The sequence below is a fragment of the Conger conger genome, chromosome 17 (genome assembly GCF_963514075.1).
Source record: "Conger conger chromosome 17, fConCon1.1, whole genome shotgun sequence".
Lineage (NCBI taxonomy): Eukaryota > Metazoa > Chordata > Actinopteri > Anguilliformes > Congridae > Conger > Conger conger.
Genome location: NC_083776.1, coordinates 32,050,615 through 32,070,097, shown reverse-complemented (window position 1 = coordinate 32,070,097; position 19,483 = coordinate 32,050,615). Strand labels below are relative to the sequence as shown.

General features: G+C 44.7%; 1 protein-coding gene across 4 annotated transcripts; it reads left to right on the top strand.

The window, feature by feature from the left end:
* Positions 1–11,359: 11,359 nt before the first annotated feature.
* On the top strand, positions 11,360–19,344 carry LOC133116784 (uncharacterized protein C21orf62-like). Of its 4 annotated transcripts, none has more exons than XM_061226718.1 (2): positions 11,360–11,685; positions 16,975–19,344. In XM_061226718.1, the coding sequence occupies exon 2, from the start codon at positions 17,025–17,027 to the stop codon at positions 17,730–17,732; it is 708 nt and encodes a 235-aa protein (XP_061082702.1). In that variant the 5' UTR covers positions 11,360–11,685; positions 16,975–17,024; the 3' UTR covers positions 17,733–19,344. The 4 variants fall into 4 exon arrangements, with proteins under 4 accessions (XP_061082702.1, XP_061082700.1, XP_061082699.1 ...); XM_061226716.1 differs by lacking the exon at positions 11,360–11,685 and adding an exon at positions 12,352–12,482; XM_061226715.1 differs by lacking the exon at positions 11,360–11,685 and adding an exon at positions 14,769–14,902.
* Positions 19,345–19,483: the final 139 nt, after the last annotated feature.

Here is a 19,483-nt window from a genome sequence, read left to right as displayed (position 1 = left end):
ACCGTCCTTGGAGTCACATTGCCTTGGACTTTGTGACTGGCCTGCCCACGTCAGATGGTCACACCGTTATCCTCGTAGTGGTTGATAGGTTCCATGGTGTCCGACCGTGGCCCCCGGTTTTCGGCACGTGCTTTCTGCTCCCTCCCTGGGACTTCGGTGAGACATGCAAAGTTAAATCATCAGTAATAGTTCCAAAGAAATGCTGATACACGACAATAAAAGATATTCTTAGCTTATCCTCTGGTTTCCACCCGGAGACGAATTGGCAGATGGAGCGCACCAACGAAACGTTAGAGAGCACGCTTCGGAACCCCTCCTCGTGGAGTCGGTTCCTCGCCTGGGCGGAGTACGCACACAATACACTGCGCAACGCGTCCTCCGGTCTCTCTCCGGTTTGAAGTCCAGTTCGGTTGCCAGCCACCACTGTTCCCAGAACGCGAGAGGGACGCAGGGGTGCCGTCTGCCACATAATTCATTTGGCGTTGTAGGACCACCTGGAGGAAGGTTCGAGTGGCTCTTCTGCGTGCGTCTGCCTGGCAGAAGGCGCTCACAGACATTGCCATCCGGCGCCGTCCTACCGGGAAGGACAACGAGTCTGGCTGGCTAGCCGTTGCGGGTGGAGTCTCGTAAACTCGCCCCCCAAACTTAATCCAGTCACGGTTCGCCTGGGTACATTACATTGCATTATTGGCATTTGGCAGACGCTCTTATCCAGAGCGACGTACAGTTCATTAGACTAAGCAGGAGACAATCCTCCCCTGGAGCAATGCAGGGTTAAGAGCCTTGCTCAAGGGCCCAACGGCTTGGGCGTCCCAGTCATTTACCTTAACCACTACGCTACAGGCTGCCCTACGGGTAGAGCTCCCACGCACCATGAGGGTTCACCCCACCTTTCACGTTTCCCGACTTAAGCCAGTGCTCACCAGTGCCGGCGGAGGTCAGCCAGCGTACACTGTGCACCACATTCTGGCGGGTAGGCAGGGGGGTACAATATCTGGTTGACTGGGAGGGATAGATATAGGCCAGAGGAGCGCTGCTGGGTTCCTTCTAGGAAGATTTTAGAACCAGGATTTAGATCTGATTTTTAAGTGGTATCCAGGTGCAGTCTAATTATGGTATTGGTAGGTGGGCCCTACTCTATTTCAGGCTCATTGTCCCTCCATTCTGTGCTTGAGTGTTTCAGACACCGAGCCAGGTAGAGGTAGCCTGCAAGGCTGGTTTTCTTAGATATTTGAAGGCTTGTCACCCTGTATTTGAGTAACCATATCAGTATTTCTTTAGTATTTTCTTTCACCTATTTAAGTCAAAATAGACTTGTAGCAGGTTTCCGTTACTATTTTAGGTGCCGTTTCGCTGGGCAGTTCTTTTGTCCTGTTTTCCATTTTCCCCTTTCTCCTGGTTACCTTAGATTATCACAAGTTCTGTGGGAAACTTTAAGATTCCCTTTTTGATCGCGTCTGGTCCACCGTCCTCACTCCCTTACACATGAGGCTGAAACATCAGAATAAATCAACCTAGAGAGCAAACAACCTCCTGTAGCACGAAAGACCACTGTAGTGGATGACTGAAGAATAATTTAAATTGTGAATAATTTCAATCAACATTTCATAACAACATGAGATGTGTCACTTTCCAAATTCCTATGGACTGCACTGTACATTTAAAAAAACTATAGAGTTCTGGAACAAAGTCTCTATGGACAGATTAGATTAGTGTTAACATATACATAGATTAGTATAATTTATGCTTAATTAGTATTAAGACAAGTGAGCCAGTTCCAGTGGCACTACCTCCACCAATGGAGGGACTATGCATAAAAAGTGTTGTAATTTCTACTGATTTTCCGATGAATTCATTACTGAAGTGAAATAATGGTAAGCAGCACACACACATTTACAGTAGGTATTCATTCATACTCCAGATGAATGAAGTATTCATTAAGTAGTATTATTATCTTTCCAATACATTGGTTTCAGTATAAAAACACTGAGAGAAGCAAGTGTCAAGTAATTTTATTCTTTTGAAAATGAACATTCCTTCACCCTGACTGTGACTGAGGAGTGTATTTGCCCATTCTGAAATTGCATTGAACAAGCACACGATGGTGCCATTGCCCTAATAACAGCACTGCACTGCAGGCTCCTTCAGCAGGTTCTTGGACGTCATTGTGGGTTGATGGTACTTTCCCCTCCATCGCTCTCTTTTTCACAGAAAGAACAAAAAATCAGAAATGAGAAATCACAAGAAAATAAAAGTCCCTTTCCTAATAATAGGATAGTAAAAAATTACCTTTCCTAGTAAAAACACTCTTCCTTTAAACCATTCACATTTTAATTAGTCATCAGTTTGATTCCTTTTCTGACTAAAGCTTGATTCATTAATGGCATCCATGGCACAAGTGGTAAGATCATACATCATTGCTTCTGCTAAAATCTGCTGTACTTTAAATATCTTAATTCGCATTTCAAAAGGGAGAGAAGTGATGCTGCGCCCACCACCTAGCTCTAAATAAATGTGTGTGAGAGCTTGACCTCCTACCCTTTACTTTAGACTGAGCCCTGCTTAAAAAAACAGCTCAAGCTTGGTTTTGAAATAGCTGGTAGCTGGTTGACCAGTTAGACCAGCTCAAACTATGTTTTGAACAGCTGGTAAGTTTGATAAACTATACATTTATAAAGCAAGAGGGGCTTATATTCGCTCTAGAAGAAAGTGGTTGGAAGAAGGATAACAAAATTCAAGCTATTTCTTTAAACTGGAAAAGCAACATTGTAAAACTAACGGAATAACTGGGCTTAAAATGAATGGCACAGTGACACAGGATCCACGGGAGATCTCCATTCTCTGTGAAAAGTTCTACAGGAATCTTTATGAATCGAAATCTTCAGATTTAGCTCTTATAGATTTTTTGGAAATTTGAATAATACAAAAAAACTATAATACAATAAGATTAATTGCAATTCTCCAATTTCTGAAAAATATGTTGAAGAGGCTATAAAAAGTCTTAAACTAAACAAATCTCCGGGGACAGATGGTTTGATTTCCGAGTTTTATAAGCAATTCCCTAAGAAACTCCTTTCCTACATAGAGTTTACACAGAGAGTATTAATAATGGAAGTCTCCCCCCCCCCCCCCCCCCCACTATGACCCAGGGCTTGATTAACCTTATCCCCAAACCTCAGAAAGACACTTTGAATCTTGATAACTGGCGCCCAATTTCCCTTCTGAACTGTGATTATAAAATAATATCAATTTGTCAAGCCAAAAGAATCAAAAAAGCTCTTATTGACATAATAAATTAAACACAGTCTGGTTTTATGGCTGGGAGACATATAACCAATAATATAAGACTGGTGCTTGATATTATTGACTACTCAATTGGTTGATGGACAATGGTTTCATACTTTTCCTTGACTTTTATAAGGCATTCGATTCTGTTGTACATTCTTTTCTTTTTAAAGCCCTGGAATGATTTGGATTTGGGGATTAAATTATTCGAACTATTAGAATCTATCTAAATCTATTAGAACTCTATATGCTAATGGCAATGTCTCCATCAAACTGCCGTACGGTACATCCAAAAGATTTGACGAAGAGGTATTCGTCAGGGATGTCCCATCTCCCCATACCTATTTCTATGGCCATGCAACTTCTCTCAGACCATATCAAACATAATGGAATTATGGGTATATCTATTGCTAATAGAATTGTTACCATAAGCCAGTTAGCCGACGACACCACGTTGTTTCTAAATAATAAAGCCCAGATTAGGGAATCTATCAAGGTGATTGGATAGGCCTCTGGTCTTTGTCTAAATGTTGCCAAATGTGAATTACTATCAATTGAAAGCTGTTCAGACGTCATGATTTACGACATTCCTGTCAAAAGTAAAATTAAATATCTTGGTATTATGATTGACAAAGACCAGAATAATCGTGTGAAAGATAACTTTAATCCCTTGATTATTTCAATTCAACTGAGGTTTAATATGTGGCTGCAAAGAGATCTTTCTTTCGTTGGGAGATCCCTAGTAGCCAAAGTGGAGGGCCTATCTTGAGTAATCTATTCTGCGTTAGCATTAAATGTCCCTAATGATCTTTGCACAAAAATATACAAGCTCATATTCAATTTCATTTGGAAGAATAAATCCTATTATATAAAAAAGCAAATAATGCTGAATAAGCTGCATTCAGGTGGCCTTGGTGTATTGGATTTCTCCTCTCTAAATGCTACATTCAAAGTGAAATGGATCAAACAATACTTAAAAAACACTACATCCATATGGAACACATATCTTTAATTCCCTTGGAGGTCTACACTTTTTACTCCGTTGTAATTATGGTGTCACAAAAATCCCACTTAAGTTATCACACTATCACAAACAAATGTTACTATGCTGGTCCTTAATTTATAAGCACAACTTAATTTATAAGCACAACTCCGCACAAGTATTTTATATGGAATAATAAAGACATAAGATTCAAAAACAAAACACTATTTAATAAGAGTTGGTTTGACAGAGGTATTTTGCTTGTTAGTCAATTGTTCAACAATGATGGTGAACTATTTACTTATAGAAGAATAAGTAAATTACTTATAAGAATTTATTTATGAATATGTGTTTCCTGTAACCCCACAAGACTATGCTGTTATATTCGATGCAATTCCAAACGTATCGGAACACTATTTCCATCTGCTCCAAAAGGAAAATTTTGTATCATTCCTCTGTTGGGAAATGAAAATCTATTTATTGATGCAAGTTTTTTTATTGGAATAACATATTTGAGGATATAAAGTGGAAATGGACTTGGTTATTACCAAAAATATATATTTTAACCAATAAAGTAAAGGAGACTTCTTTTAAACTTATACACAGATGCTATCCACTTAAAATGAAATTTGCTCAATTTAAACTGGACTTGGATTTATCTTGTTCATTCTGCAGAAGGGAAGATGAAACATTAACACACGTTTTCTGGGATTGTTCATATACTCAACTATTTTGGACTGATTAAAAAAATTACATTCATAAAAAATGTACTCCTATTAACCTGGAGTTAACATTTTATTTGGTGTTTCTAGTGTGGAAATTTTGGATAACAATGCATTGTATATTGTCAACCTTCTCTTATTATTAAGTAAACATTACATCCACACCATATTTCTTTCTTTCTTTTTGCTTATATCCTGTTATGATTATATATGTTGTATATGCATTATTTCCAATTTTAAAAAAAAAAGATTAAAAAAAAAAATTACGCTCTCGAGCGTGCGCCTAAGTTAAAGTAGCAAATAACCGTGTTGTATCCTTCTAACGTAATTTACATAGTAACTGAAATCTCTGATCACGCGGAATCACCGATAGCGGCCAAGAGAAATGAATGACGATTCAGAAAATGTATAACTTTTAAAGGTTTAAAACAATCCTATGGTGGGACTTTTGCCATTTATGGACGGTGCGACAGAAATTTTCGGTGCCGTTGAACGTAATCGAATGCTTTTATCATAGCTGCCAACTCTCACGCTTTCGGCGTGAGACACACGCATTTGCCTGTTTTCACACGCACATGTAAATGCATGTGTCTCCCGCCGAAAGCGTGAGAGTTGGCAGCTATGTTTTATTTATATCGTTCGAATATAACGATCCCTACCTCCCTGTGAACCTTAATTGTTGCCTTTGTGGCTTACGTAGTGTTTCGGTATTTTTAGTTGGCTAGGTAAGCAGTATTTGGATAGTTAAGTTTGGTCACTTTTGCTTTGTAGTTTGTTTGTTTATTTGTTGATAAAAAAATTTTTTTTTTTTAAATAGCCCCTGGTCCTTATCTTTGTTGTACGGGTAGCAATTAAAATTGTACTTCCCTCTAGGGTCTTTCAGCGCACATACCCCTGGTTATGGGTATGCACTTTGTTGTACGTCGCTCTGGATAAGAGCGTCTGCCAAATGCCAATAATGTAATGTTATGTAATGTAATGTAATGACCAAATGCCGTTAAAAAGCTAATTGTATGGCTTTGTGCTATTTGTGTATGCTAGCTACATCATGCTAAAATCGTACAGGGGCCAGTAAAGGCTTAGAACACGCTAGCACTTAGTTATTGTAAGTTTGATCACCTCTACTGTGAAGTAAAAAAGTGGACAAATGACGTTTTCTGTGAGAAATGTTTTGGCGAACTCAGGTGCACACACAGCGCTCTACATTCTGAAGCTCCACTTTGCCCTCCCTACCGTTAGCGTCCCCTCCTCTGTTGACATTCATTAACAGCCTCCTGCTACCAGTCACAGTGGGCTAATTTAAGCCACCCCTCCCAAAAAATGGCCAAACGAAAGATGGAAAACAGGAACTTTCGAGCCAATGTGGCTGTAACGAAAGAATATAACATAAAAAGACACTATGAAACGAAACACCACGACAAGTACAAGGACCCAGACATGAAGCAGAAGCTTCAGACAGTAGAGGAGATGAAAATAAGTCTGGTTTCACGGCAGACGATGTTCACAAAAGCCAAATCACAAAGTGAGGCCGCTGTAAAGGCTAGTTTTATTGTGGCAGCAGAGATTGCTAAATCAACCCAGCCCTTTACTGAGGGAGAGTTCGTCAAAAAAGTGCATGTTAAAAGTTTGCGACGTTGTGTGCCCCGAAAAAAAGGCAAGCATTCTTAAATGTGAGCCTAAGCCTATGTGAGCGTGGCTGATTGTGCCTGTGAGCTTGCCACCAATCTACACGAACAGCTGATGGAAAAGGGAAAAGATTTTATTGCATACTCCCTTGCTGTTGATGAGAGCAGCGACACATCTGATACTGCCCAGCTGTCAATCTTCACCCGTGGAGTGGACTCAAGTCTGTGCGTTACAGAGGAACCTTTGGGATTAAAATCAATGCATGGCACAACCACAGGAAAATAACTCTTTGAAGAGGTATCCAGATGTGTGACTGAAATGAGGCTGCCTTGGGATAAACTTGTTGGACTGAGACAGATGGTGCGCCCGCGATGTGCGGTCAAAAGAGTGGATTGGTGGGCAGGATTCGAGAGAAGATGCAGGAGAACAATGCAGGTGAGCTTACATCATACACCAGGAATCGTTGTGTGGCAAAGCCCTGAAAATGGAACATGTTGTGAGCACCATAACATGAGTAGTTAACTTCATAAGAGCCAAGATGGATAGATAGATACTTTATTCATCCCGAGGGAAATTTTAGGCATCCAGTAGCTTATACATACACACATATACACACATATCTCACACACATAAAGATAAGGTGCTATAGTAGATTTTGTGCAATGGTGGTAGTGCAAAAGTACAAAGTAACCAGTAAACAGTAAACTCAACAGGGGTAAACGTGAGGATTACAGTCCAGATTGTGTAGAGGGCTAATATAGCCTGTTAGGACAGTCAGACAGATATTGGATATTGGATAGGGGATGGTAGACAAGGTGATGTGGTGGAAGGAGCAGAAAGAGACTCATGCTGAAAAGTCCAATTCTCTCGTCCCGTTTTGTGTGGTATTGTATAACTGAATGGCCCATGGAACAAAGGACCTTCTTGACCTGTCTGTTGAGCATGTCAGAGACAGGAGTCTGCTGCTGAAGATGCTCTTCTGTCTGTTTAGTGTGTGGCATATATAGTGGGTGGCAGTCATTGTCTAGGATTGCCAGCATCCTGTTCAGTGTCCTTTTTTCTGCTGTTGATGTTATCCACTCCAGCTCCATTCCAACTACAGAGACAGCTTTCCTTACCAGCCTTTCCAGTCGCCCAGCATCCCTCTTCTTAATGCTGCCTCCCCAGCACACAATGGCATAAGAAAGGACACTGGCGATGACAGACTGGTAAAACATCCAGAGGAGCGTACTGCAGACATTGAAAGACCGCAGCCTCCTGAGGAAGTAGAGCCAACTCTGCCCTTTCCAGTAGAGTGTACCCCTAGGTATTTGTATGTGCTGACCACCTCCACATTGACCCCTTCAATGGAGACTGGCAGCATAGGTGGCTTAGTCCTCCTGAAATCCACCACCATCTCCTTGGTTTTGGTGATGTTCACCTGCATATGGTTGAGATTGCACCACTGCACAAAGTCATCCACCAGGTTCCTGTGCTCATCCTCCTGCCCATCCCTGATACACCCCACTATTGCAGTGTCGTCTGAAAACTTCTGCATGTGGCATGACTCTGAGTTGTGCCTGAAGTCAGACGTATACAGGGTGAACAGGACTGGTGAAAGCACAGTCCCCTGTGGCGCTGCTGACTACCTGCTCTGAGAAACAGTCCTTCAGCCTGATGAACTGTGGTCTCTCCGACAGGTAGTCTGTAATCCAGGATACCAGGTGAGTGTCTTCCCCCATCTGCACAAGCTTGTCTCTCAGTCTGGGCGGCTGGATGGTGTTGAAGGCGCTGGAGAAGTCAAAGAACATGATTCTCACAGCACCTTTCCCCTTGTCCAGATGAGAGTGGGTCCTGTGCAGCAGGTAGATAATGGCATCTTCCACGCCCACCTTCTCATGATATGCAAAGGTTTGAATCACCGCCAGTTCAGAGTTTGGTTCGGAATACAGAGACGTGCCCTATCACACACAGGTGAGATGGCTAAGCAGAGGAAAAGTACTGAACAGATGTTTCGAGATGCGTGAGGAAATCTGTCAGTTTATGGAAAGCAAAGGGAAAGACACAACAGAGCTCCGGGATGAAAACTTTCTGTTTGAGCTTGCGTTTCTGTGTGACATCACGAGGCATCTCGATGCGCTCAACCTGCAGCTTCAGGGGCGGGGCCGTGTCATGACATCAGCTTACAAACTAGCATACCACAGTTGGCAGCTAGAATACCCCGAGTACAACAATACAATAGCTAATACAAAACACACCAAATCTATATCACTATATAAGTGCCATTATAGTCTATGGCATATATAAGGCTAATCATGGTGGTGAGTCTTCAGTCTGCATTTGAAAGAGGTCAGAGACTCTGCTGTTCTGACATCCACAGGGAGGTCATTCCACCACTATGGGGCCAGGACAGACAGTAGTGGTGAGAGAGAAGTCAGGTGTGGTGAGGGGGAGGCGCCAGACAGCACGAAGTGGCGGAACAGAGGTGTCTTGCTGGTGTATATGTCTTGATAAGCGATTGAATATATACAGGGGCTGATCCCTTGACTGCCTGGTACGCGAGCACCAAAGTTTAAAATTTGATGCGAGCCATAACAGGCAGCCAGTAGAGGTTGGTGACATGTGAGTGTCTGGGGACATTGAATACCAGATGGGCTGCAGGATTCTGGATCAGTTGTAGGGGTCTGATGGCAGATGCTGGAAGGCCAGCCAGCAGAGAATTGCAATAGTCCAGGCGGGACAGGACTATTGCTTGGACAAGGAGCTGAGTGGAGTAGATGGTGAGAAAGGGTTGGATTCTCCGGATGTTGTACAGGAAGAACCTGCATGCCCGGGTCACCGTAGCGATGTTCTCGGAGAAGAACAGCCTGTTGTCCATCACCACTCCAAGGTTTCTTGCACTAGGGGATGAGGTCATTGTGGTATCCCCTAGTGAGCTGGAAAAATCGGAGAAGGGAGAGGTTAGAGCAGGGATGAAGATTACCTCCGTCTTACCTGGGTTGAGCATTAGATGGTGGTTGCCCATCCAGCTCTGGATGTCTCTCAGGCAGGTGGAGATCTGGGTAGAGACCTGTGTGTCTGATGGGGGGGAAGGAGAGAAAGAGTTGGGAATCATAGGCATAACAATGATATGAGATGCCATGAGCAGAGATAACAGGGCCAAGGGATCTTGTGTAAATGGAGAAGAGGACTGAGCCCTGGGGGACTCCTGTAACAAAGGGGCAAGGGGTTGACACTCTTCCCGCCCAGGTCACCTGGCATGGCCAGCCTGAGAGATAAGATTTAATCCAGTCTAAGGCTATGCCGCAGATCCCTGTAGATGCCAGGGAGGATAGGAGGATGGAGTGGTTGACCATGTCGAAGGCTGCAGAGAGGTCAAGGAGGATCAAGACAGAGGAGAGGGAGGCTGCTCGTGCAGCCTGAAGGGATTCATTGACGGAGAGGAGTGCGGTCTCCGTCAAGTGGCCAGGTCTGAAGCCGGACTGGTGGGGGTCCAGCAGGTTATTCTGTGAGAAGAAGGAAGAGAGTTGGTTAGACGCAGCTCGTTCAATGGATTTGCATAGAAAAGGAATGAGAGATACCGGACGGTAGTTCTGAATGCAGGAGGGGTCCAGAGTGGGGTGATATAGGCCCTCTTGAATGATGACGGAAAAGCCAGAGGACAGAGAGGAGTTAACAAGGGAGGTGACAAACGGGAGGATGTCAGGCGTGATTGCCTGAAGGAGGTTTGAGGGGATGGGGTTCAGTATCTATTCCAGATTCCACAGCCCCCCTGCAACTGTGAAGTTGTCACAGGGGGTCAGGGAGGGGTAGCAGAGGTTGGTGATGTTCCATCGCCGTGGAGGGCCACGTTGCTGGAAGCGCCTTCTACAGGGGAGAGAGCAGACGGTAATGGGGTACTGACACACTGTTAGGGGAAAATGCCCTTTTTAACATTTCACAGGTGAGCATCGTCTGATGAAACAGATCCAGTAAAAAACAACAATAGCAATTCTTCCGTTTAACAATTTTGTATTTATTTGCAAAGAAATTACAGAAAGTGAGAAAGCTTTCTGGCTTTCTGATTTGAATCAGACATAGTAAGACTCTTATACACACTTTTCCAGAAGGGGGGTCTTTACCAAAACAAAAAGACATGAAGCTGGCCACAAACATTTATCAGTATTTTGTCTTCTGAATACCCCTTGTTGACCTTGCTGTAAGATCAGAATGTGCTAGCTGGGAAGCAGAGACATTAAGGTCAAAGGCTGTCTGTCTGCTGGAGAGAGACGGGGAAAGACTCATAGTAAGCACTTAATTCAGAAAGGGGTCTAATAGTAATAAGGATTATCACTAAAAGGTTATTTGTAATCATGTGATTGTCTTTATATTAACACACATTGTCAATTAAGAATCAATTAAGAAAATTACCACAAACCATACCATGCTAAATGGGAGGGGGCGATGCTAGCGTCGCTCTGAGCAGGCCTATATAACCTGCTAATTAGCTACCAAATGGAATCTAGCGATCTAATTATTACCCAAACAATTGTGGCATCCAAAGTATCTAACTGATTCTGATCACCTATTCAGAATAACAGTAACGAGCGAAACTGCTGGCGCCTGGTGGAAAACGCACTAGATTCACTAATATCAAAATGCAACACACCTTGTCTAACTTACACGGCAATTTGACTAAATCTAGCACAGCTGATAAACTCACAAGGTTTTCTTAATATTTAAGGCTCAACACGCAAAAAACTGAAACAATACTTAAGTTCTCTGGACGGTCTTCAACAACTACACGTGCCTAGTTGAAAAAATGCACTTCTGGTTAACGTCTACAGGGAGCAGTCTGACAGGTTCAGTGTAAATATATGAATCACTCTGTTTACGGCTGTTGCCACCTTAAAGAGGAGACCTGCGGAGGAACCACCTTAAAGAGGAGACCTGTGGAGGAACCACCTTAAAGGGGAGGCCCGATTAGCAGGATTTATGCACATGCCTGTGCCCCCCCACCCCCCTCCTGTCTCTGAAATCAATACATTTGAACTTGACACATTATTATCAGCAAAAGCACGGGGCATGAACTCACTTCACCTTGACGGGGAGGTAAATTCTTCATGTTCTTGATGTTCAGTAAAGCATGAAGGAGATGTTTTTGTGATACTTTTTAAGTTCATCATTCGCTCTTGCATTGTTTAAAGAATGCGGGCGTGGGAAGCTAAAGCACACACACTTAGCGTCCAAGTGAAGTAAGCTCATGTGAGTCAGTTAGAGTCTAATGAGAGGAAAAGGGAAAATGTTCTGGTGTTGGTGCCACAGCCTGCCACGTATTAAATCAACAGAGCATTCATGCAGTACGAGAGAGGGAGGAGGAGAGCCAGAGCACTGGAGCTCCAGCAGTTCATTGTCTGAAGTTCATAGCCAGCGTCTCCTCCCAGTAGCCCTCTCACAATGGCCCATTGTGAAAGGAAAGACCCAGCATTTGACATGTTTATGGGTCTGTTTGCTTTAGAGCCCACTCGTAACACAGATAGTGTGCTTTAAAATTAGCCACTGTTAGTAATGTGGGCCATACGCGCACACACACACACACACACACTCGCACACAGCCCCAGCAAACCTAATTAATAGTTTCTACAGGGGAGAGTGTACACAAAGAGCTCTTGTCCTGCTGCGTTAATAATGAAATGGGCTGGTCGCAGGCTCTGGGCTGGGTTGCTATGGGTACACCCGGGGGGTGGAGGGGGTCACTTTGCGTAGAGAGAAGCAGTGGAGAAGAACAAGTGGAGAGACCAGTCTTTCCTCGGCATTCCAGCTCAGATTCCCAGAGATTAGGAGCTCCGGCCTGCGTCTGCGGGACACAGGGTCAGGGAGAGGGAGAGACACACGGATCAAGCAAACAGGTGAGGGAATTTCGGGAAGCAGCTGTCATGAGGGTGTCTTTATGCTCTTGGAGAAAAACAGTCATTGTAGGAATCAGTATTTTCTTAAATTCTTTTAGATTTAGGGTTTTTTTTAATTTATTTTTTTTACTTTTCTCTGTGAGAAGCTCTATGAGTTATATATGTGTATAGTATGTAATTGTGATGGTATAGCACTTGGGGCTGTATGTGTGCATGTGTGTTTGACCATGTGTACATGCATGTATGTGTGTGTGTGTGATAGTGTGTGTGTGTATGTGTGTGTGTGTGAGACAGCGCGTGTGTGTGTGTGTGTGTGTGTGTGATAGAGTGTGTGTGTGTATGTATGTGTGTGTATGTGTTTGTGTGGGTGTTTGTGTGTGTGTCTGATAGTGTGTGTATGTATGTATGTATGTATGTATGTGTGTGTATGTGTTTGTGTGTGTGGGTGTGTGTGTGTGTCTGATAGTGTGTGTGTATGTATGTATGTGTTTGTGTGGGTGTGTGTGCATGTCTGATAGTGTGTGTGTATCTATGTGTGTGTGTGTGTGTGTGTGTGTGTGTGTGTGTGTGTCTGATAGTGTGTATGTATCTATGTATGTCTGTGTATGTGTTTGTGTGTGTATGTGTGTGTGTCTGATAGTGTGTGTGTGTATGTATGTATGTGTGTGTATGTGTTTGTGCGGGTGTGTGTGTCTGATAGTGTGTATGTGGGTGTGTGTGTGTTTGAGTGTGTGTGTGTGTGTGAGTGTGTGTATGTATGTGTGTGTATGTGTTTGTGTGGGTGTGTGTGTGTGTGTGTGTCTGATAGTGTTTGTGTGTGTGGGTGTGTGTGTGTGTGTGTGTGTGAGTGAGTGACAGTACCATAGTTGGGGTTTGTCCCCCTCTGTGCCTCTGAATGGTCAGGCTCACAGTGACAATGGGAGGGCTTGTACCCCCCTCCTCTGCAACCTTTCTGTGCTCTGCCCCAAACTGCTTTCACTTCCCAGCACAGGAATACGGGCAATTCACGAATCTCAGCTTTCTACATCTCACAAATCTGTGGTAGGGTGCTACTTTCACAGTAACCATCATGGTCATAGCACTGGTTAACACACACACACACATACACACACGCATGCTTTACAGTTTGAACATGTGAATGTGTGTAACCTGTGCTGAGGTGTCATGTAAGAGCTAATGCAAAATCAAGAATTTCCACTATAAAGTAGCCAAGCTTATAGTTCACACTTCTCAGTAATTCATACTAAATAATATAATTTGTAGTTAAATGGTGGTTTTAGGCAGCACTTAAACCTGGCTGATTGCTTTTAGGTGAGGCTGATATACCCCGGTTAAATTTTCCCTCAAGTTTTTGACTGCTGTATCGCTTAGGAATGAAGGCATGCATGCATCAAAATGTCATATGGTCATAGTTTTGTAGGTTAATGCTTTTTTCTTTCCCTAGTCACGATGGCACACTGGCATTGTTTACATTAAGATGCATGTGACTTCCCATTGTGGTGGACTGATTATCTACAGATTTGTATATGCTGAAATGCTCCTGCCATGCCTCATGGTTATGAGAGATTCAATGTGTTACGCCAGTCTGTGCGTTTATCCGTAATCATAGCGCAATTACATATGACAATCAGATCCAGGTGTTCTGTGCTGTGCTCACCTGTTTGGTGACCACCTCCTGGGTGGAGCCCAAGTACTGATGGGGCACATATGTATTGTTTAAGTGGCAAAAACAATTAGAAGAATCATAAAGCAATTCCGAGGCATATTTATACAAAACGAGAGGGAGCAAAAGTAACGTTATTTTCTTCATTCTCTTTACTTTGCGAAGAGCCAAGGGTCTGCATATCGAGGGAGAGATGTGTTTAGGCCAATGGCCCCAGACAAGATAGTGGGTAATGAATAACTCCATACAAAATGCTCACTGAGGAATGATTGGCATTTGTTAGAGCATTGGAAATGCTGGACAGCACTCAAGCAGCCTTCTCTCTGGTCATCACCCTGCTGGGTGCAGAAAAAAAGCTTTAATGTAAACAAAGGAGCATAATAATAAACGGATGTCTTAATGAGCATCAGAGCAGGCAGGCTGAATTCAGCTTTACTGAAATGTAATATCGCTGGATAATGTGAACCACGAGAGTCCTTCTCTGTGAATCTGTGAAGCATTCTGCTGCCTTCTATGGCTGCAGTCTCTGGCTGCAGTACATTTGTGTAACAGCAGGTGGCAGCATTCCGAGAGAGAGAGAGAGGAAGAGAGCCAGAATGAAAGGAGAGAGGAAAGTAGGTGGACACCGAGAGAGGGAGGGAAACAGATGTGGAAAAGAGGAAGGAGGGATAAAGAGGAAGAGACAGCTAAAAGTGGTGCGTGTGTTTGTGTGCCATGTCAGTCCAGAAGAAGAAGGTGATTTGCGATGGTAAAAGCGGTAAGCCTCCCTCTTTCTCTCTCTTACACAGGCGCGTATGTTTCAGCACACACACGTTCCCACTAACACACCCACACGTACACACAGACAAACAAACAGAGACACCCGCACGCACGCGTGCACACACACACACACACACACACACACACACACACCTATGAGAAGACCAACACGCCGTGCATTCTGCGGGAGACCTCCAGAGCTCTGTTCCTCTCGCCGTGACAACGCTGTGGTCGTGACATCAGAGGAACTCCTCTGCCCTGTCTGAGCTGCTGCAGGAGACGGGGGCTCGGGCTGGGAGCGCAGGAGCTTTTGGGGAGCAGACCCAGGTCCCGCAGGAATTAGAAACACTTCAGCTCCTCGGAAGGTGGAAAAATGCACGAATCCTCCCGCGGATCCCCAGGAATGTCAGTGAAATAACTGCGTGTCACTCGTCAAGACTTACGACCATGTGAAAGAATAACTTTTGAATATTGCCGAAAATCACTGCTTGGTCAGTAATCTGCAGGTGTTTAAAGGTTTTTTTGGGTGTTGCTAATAAACAATCTGAGCCAGGTCTACTTGGGAACGGTGAGTGGGAGCCAAGCAACAGAAGGATACAGGGACTTAAAACAAACTAGTAGTCGTAGTAGAGCCTTGGGGTCATGCAGTCTCAGGGTAGTAAACTGCTCAGGGTATTAAGGTGGTCAGGTTTTGGGAGCTGGAGCTCTTGTGGAATGAGATTGAGAGTGAGCTGGGCTGAATCGAGGGCTGGGGTCAGGGTTCAGATGCTCCCGGGTCAGAAGTCGGTCCCCAGGAGTTGGGGAGCAGTGGGGGAGGGAAAGGGAGCTGTGTTGCTGGTCTGTCTGGCAGTAGCCACTCAGACACTTTCTGTTCCACCGGAATAAAAACACCAGGAGAAAGAGGTAGCGGTGAACTTTGGTGGCTCTATAAACACGCCGCAGCTGTGTTGTTGCGTTATATAAGGGGAAAGGAAAACGCCAGCCCTTGTGAAAAACGGCTCGGCTGCAGAAGGCTTGGAGCACATCGTGTCCCGCCACGATGCCAGCTCCGACAAACCGAGAGTCTCCTCTTCTTTTACTGTTCTCCGTAAAGCTTTCTTTCAGCGATGTGACGTCTCCAGACGGCAGTGTGAACACGGCCGTGCCAGCACAGACTTTTTTTTTCCGTCCCTATTTTTCCTGAACGTTAAGACCGGAGAAGCTGGGAGGAGCGGGAGACTCCTCCCAGAAGGTTAACGTTGGCAGCCGCCGCCACCGCCGGTTAGCGCAAAGCTTCCTCTTTTACAGACATGCGGGTGCCATCTGCAGTGGCTGAGGGCCTGGAAGGCCGCTTCCCCGCACTATAAAAAGCAGAATACATCATCCAATTAATTCCCCAGGAGCTCATGGAAATATAAAAACGTTTTTAGTTTCTATTTGGATTTATTTGCCTGTGCTGGGCCTGAGCGAAAACAGATGTGGGGATTGTAAGAGGACGGGAACAGGCAGCAGTTTCCTCAGCTCTTGTGTTTGTGTTGGTGTTGTTTGTGTTGTCTGTGTTTGTGTTGTTTTTGTGTTGTCTGCGTTGTTTTTGTGTTGTTTGTGTTGTCTGTGTTGTGTGTTGTTTGTGTTAATTGTGTTGTCTGTTGTTTGTGTTGATTGTGTTGTCTGTGTTTGTGTTGTTTGTATTGTTTGTTTTGATTGTGTTGTCTGTGCTGTTTGTTTTGATTGTGTTGTGTATGTTGTGTGTGTTGTTTGTGTTGATTGTGTTGTGTGTTTTGTGTGTTGATTGTGCTGTTTGTGTTGTCTGTGTTGTGTGTTGATTGTGTTGTGTGTGTTGTTTGTTTTGACTGTGTTGTTTGTGTTGATTGTGTTGTCTGTGTTGCCTGTGTTGTTTGTGTTGCCTGTGTTGTTTGTGTTGTCTGTGTTGATTGTGTTGATTGTGTTGTCTGTGTTGATTGTGTTGATTGTGTTGATTGTGTTGTTTGTGTTGTCTGTGTTGATTGTGTTTGTGTTGCCTGTGTTGATTGTGTTTGTGTTGATTGTGTTGCCTGTGTTGTGTGTGTTGATTGTGTTGTTTGTGTTGAGCAGGTCTGTCGGGGTGGCGTGGGTGATGCCGTAGAGCAGCGGACGGAGCAGAGATGTGTGGGAGCGGGGGCCTGACGTGGCTGCTGCTGTGCGCTCTGTGCGTGCTCCACTCCTGGGCCCAGCAGGGGGCCCCCTCAAGTGCGGGTGGGGGGCCCCCGAACAGCACGCTGCTCTTCAACAGCGCCTCACACGGGGCCCACAACCTGCGTAACTGCAGCTGCAACACGGAGGTGATGGCCTGCAACGACGCGTTGGCCAACCTGGTGTGCAGCTGCAGGACGGTGGCTCGCTCGGCGCTGCCCCCTGCAGGCCTGGCTGTGCGCGGCAGGCTGACGGTGTGGGTGCGCGACCCCTGGGTCCTCCGAGAGCTCCTGAACGGCAGCACGGTGCAGGACCTGCAATTGGCCGCCTGCGACCCCGCCCCCCTCCCCGCCCAGCCGCTGGCCCTGTTCGGCCTGCGCAGGCTCCACCTACTCTCCGCCTCCCAGGGCGTCACCCACCCCGAGCAGAGCCTGAACATCACCGCGGGGCCAGACCGAGGGAGGGGGGTCAGGCCTTCCTCGTCTTCCTCGCCCTTCCTGGTGTCCTTCCTGGACGTGGCTCTGCTGAACGGACTCTCCCCTCTGAAGGCTTACAGTGTCAGCAGCCCTCCCTCCTCCATCCTGGCCCAGCACTTCCCCCACCTGCCCCTGGCCCAGCCCTTCCCAACCCAACAGCCCCCAGAGCCTCTCCAGGACTGCCTCTTAACCTTCATCTATTAGAGCAGGGGCCAGAACATGAAGCCCGGCCCAGCCACCCACCATGGCTCGGGACTGGACCGGATTGAACTGAACCAGACCAGATGGCTGCCAGCTTTAACCACACACTGTGGTGGGGACACAGCCTTACTGAGCTCAACACTTTGACCCACCCAACCCAAACCAGAATGTACAGCGCAACGTCTGGCCATGTCAGCAGTGTCAAACTCCAGCCCGGGAGGGGCCTGTGATTTTAAAGAAATAGTTACAGTTTTAATCCCTGTTTTTGATTGGCTCAGAAGGTTTTTGGACATTATTAGCCAATTGTTTGATTATTGTACATATTTATAGATGTTTCTGGTGAGCTGTAGCCTTTACAATGGCTCTACAATGGAGAACACTGCTCTAATACTATTTAAGTAGCTCCAAAGCAGCTTGTTCAGCAATGCTATACCTCCAGAGGTACATATGTACATTAACTGTCATTTTTGCAGTATAAGTAATTAATCTTTTTTTTTTTATTTGAACTATTTCATATGGTGCATGTGACCTCACACTGCGGCCCTTAAGGAAAGAAGTACCCGCACAATATAAAACTGATATTTACTGTGTGCTCATATGTGCAGATTCTGAAAAGTTCATATTGCTGTACAAGCTGCTATTGAATTATCTGGAGTTTTTCCTTGCATAGACAACAAATCCCATAGATCTGTGATGTGTGTAATGTTGGTTGGTCCCCTTAAACATCTGTAATTATCTAAAATATCCTTGGTTGCACATTAAAAAAAACTGTATTTGCAGATTTGCTGAAGACTCCAGAAAGTTAACGATTCTTTTAACTCCAGTTCTAATGGGCTGCCATGTCTGCAGGTTTAACTCCAGTCCTAGAGGACTGTAGTAATATCCTTTTCGGAGACATGTTATCGCTTGGAAGCTGAAAGCTGGAAGCTGTGGCTGTTGCGCATACGTTGAGCTGAAAGCGCATTGGCCGGCATCGCCCTTTCCTGCTTGGTTTGGACGACCAGCCTGGCTAAACTGCACTGGGCCGGCCTAGGCTCTGTCCTGGTCCTGGTGGGACACTGTGTGTTTGAGGAGGTGGAAGGGAGCTGCGGTCCAGATGGGGGGTGGCAGGTCGGAATGCACCGTCTTTCTCCTGCAGGAGGTGGTGATAGCTCCGCTGATTAATTCCACTCCACATGTCTACAGATGACAACTGGAGCCAAGGCTTCTGCTGCCCAGGCTCTGTGTGTGTGTGTGTGTGTGTGTGTGTGTGTGTGTGTATGTGGGTGTGTGTGTTTGCATACGTGCGTGTGTGTGTGTGTGTGTGTGTGTGTGTGTGTGTGTTTGCATACGTGCATGTGTGTGTGTATGTGGGTGTGTGTGTGTTTGCATACGTGCGTGTGTGTGTGTGTGTGTGTGTGTGTGTGTGTTTGTATAAGAATGCTTATGCATGTGTTAATTTGCATCTGCTTTTGGAGTTTGATTTGTATATAATTGTAATCAGTGTATCTTGTACACATTAATAATGTTAATATTTGCAGTATGTATCTTCATTTTGGTAAATTTGTGTGGCTCTATTTTATCAATTATGCATAAAATGTTTTTACATAAAAATGAGCTGATTGGCTGTGTACCATTTTGGGTTGGCGTGTTTCTAGTAACTCTGGAATGGAACCATTTATTATTAGACTTTTGAACTTCAAACATTCATATACACTCACCAAGCATTTTATTAGGAACAATTTTACTTTATTACACCTACTTTTCATGCAATT

Bases quoted from the DNA above. Each gene is read 5' to 3' on its own strand.
- LOC133116784 (XM_061226718.1), top strand. From the start codon at position 17,025: ATGTGTGGGAGCGGGGGCCTGACGTGGCTGCTGCTGTGCGCTCTGTGC.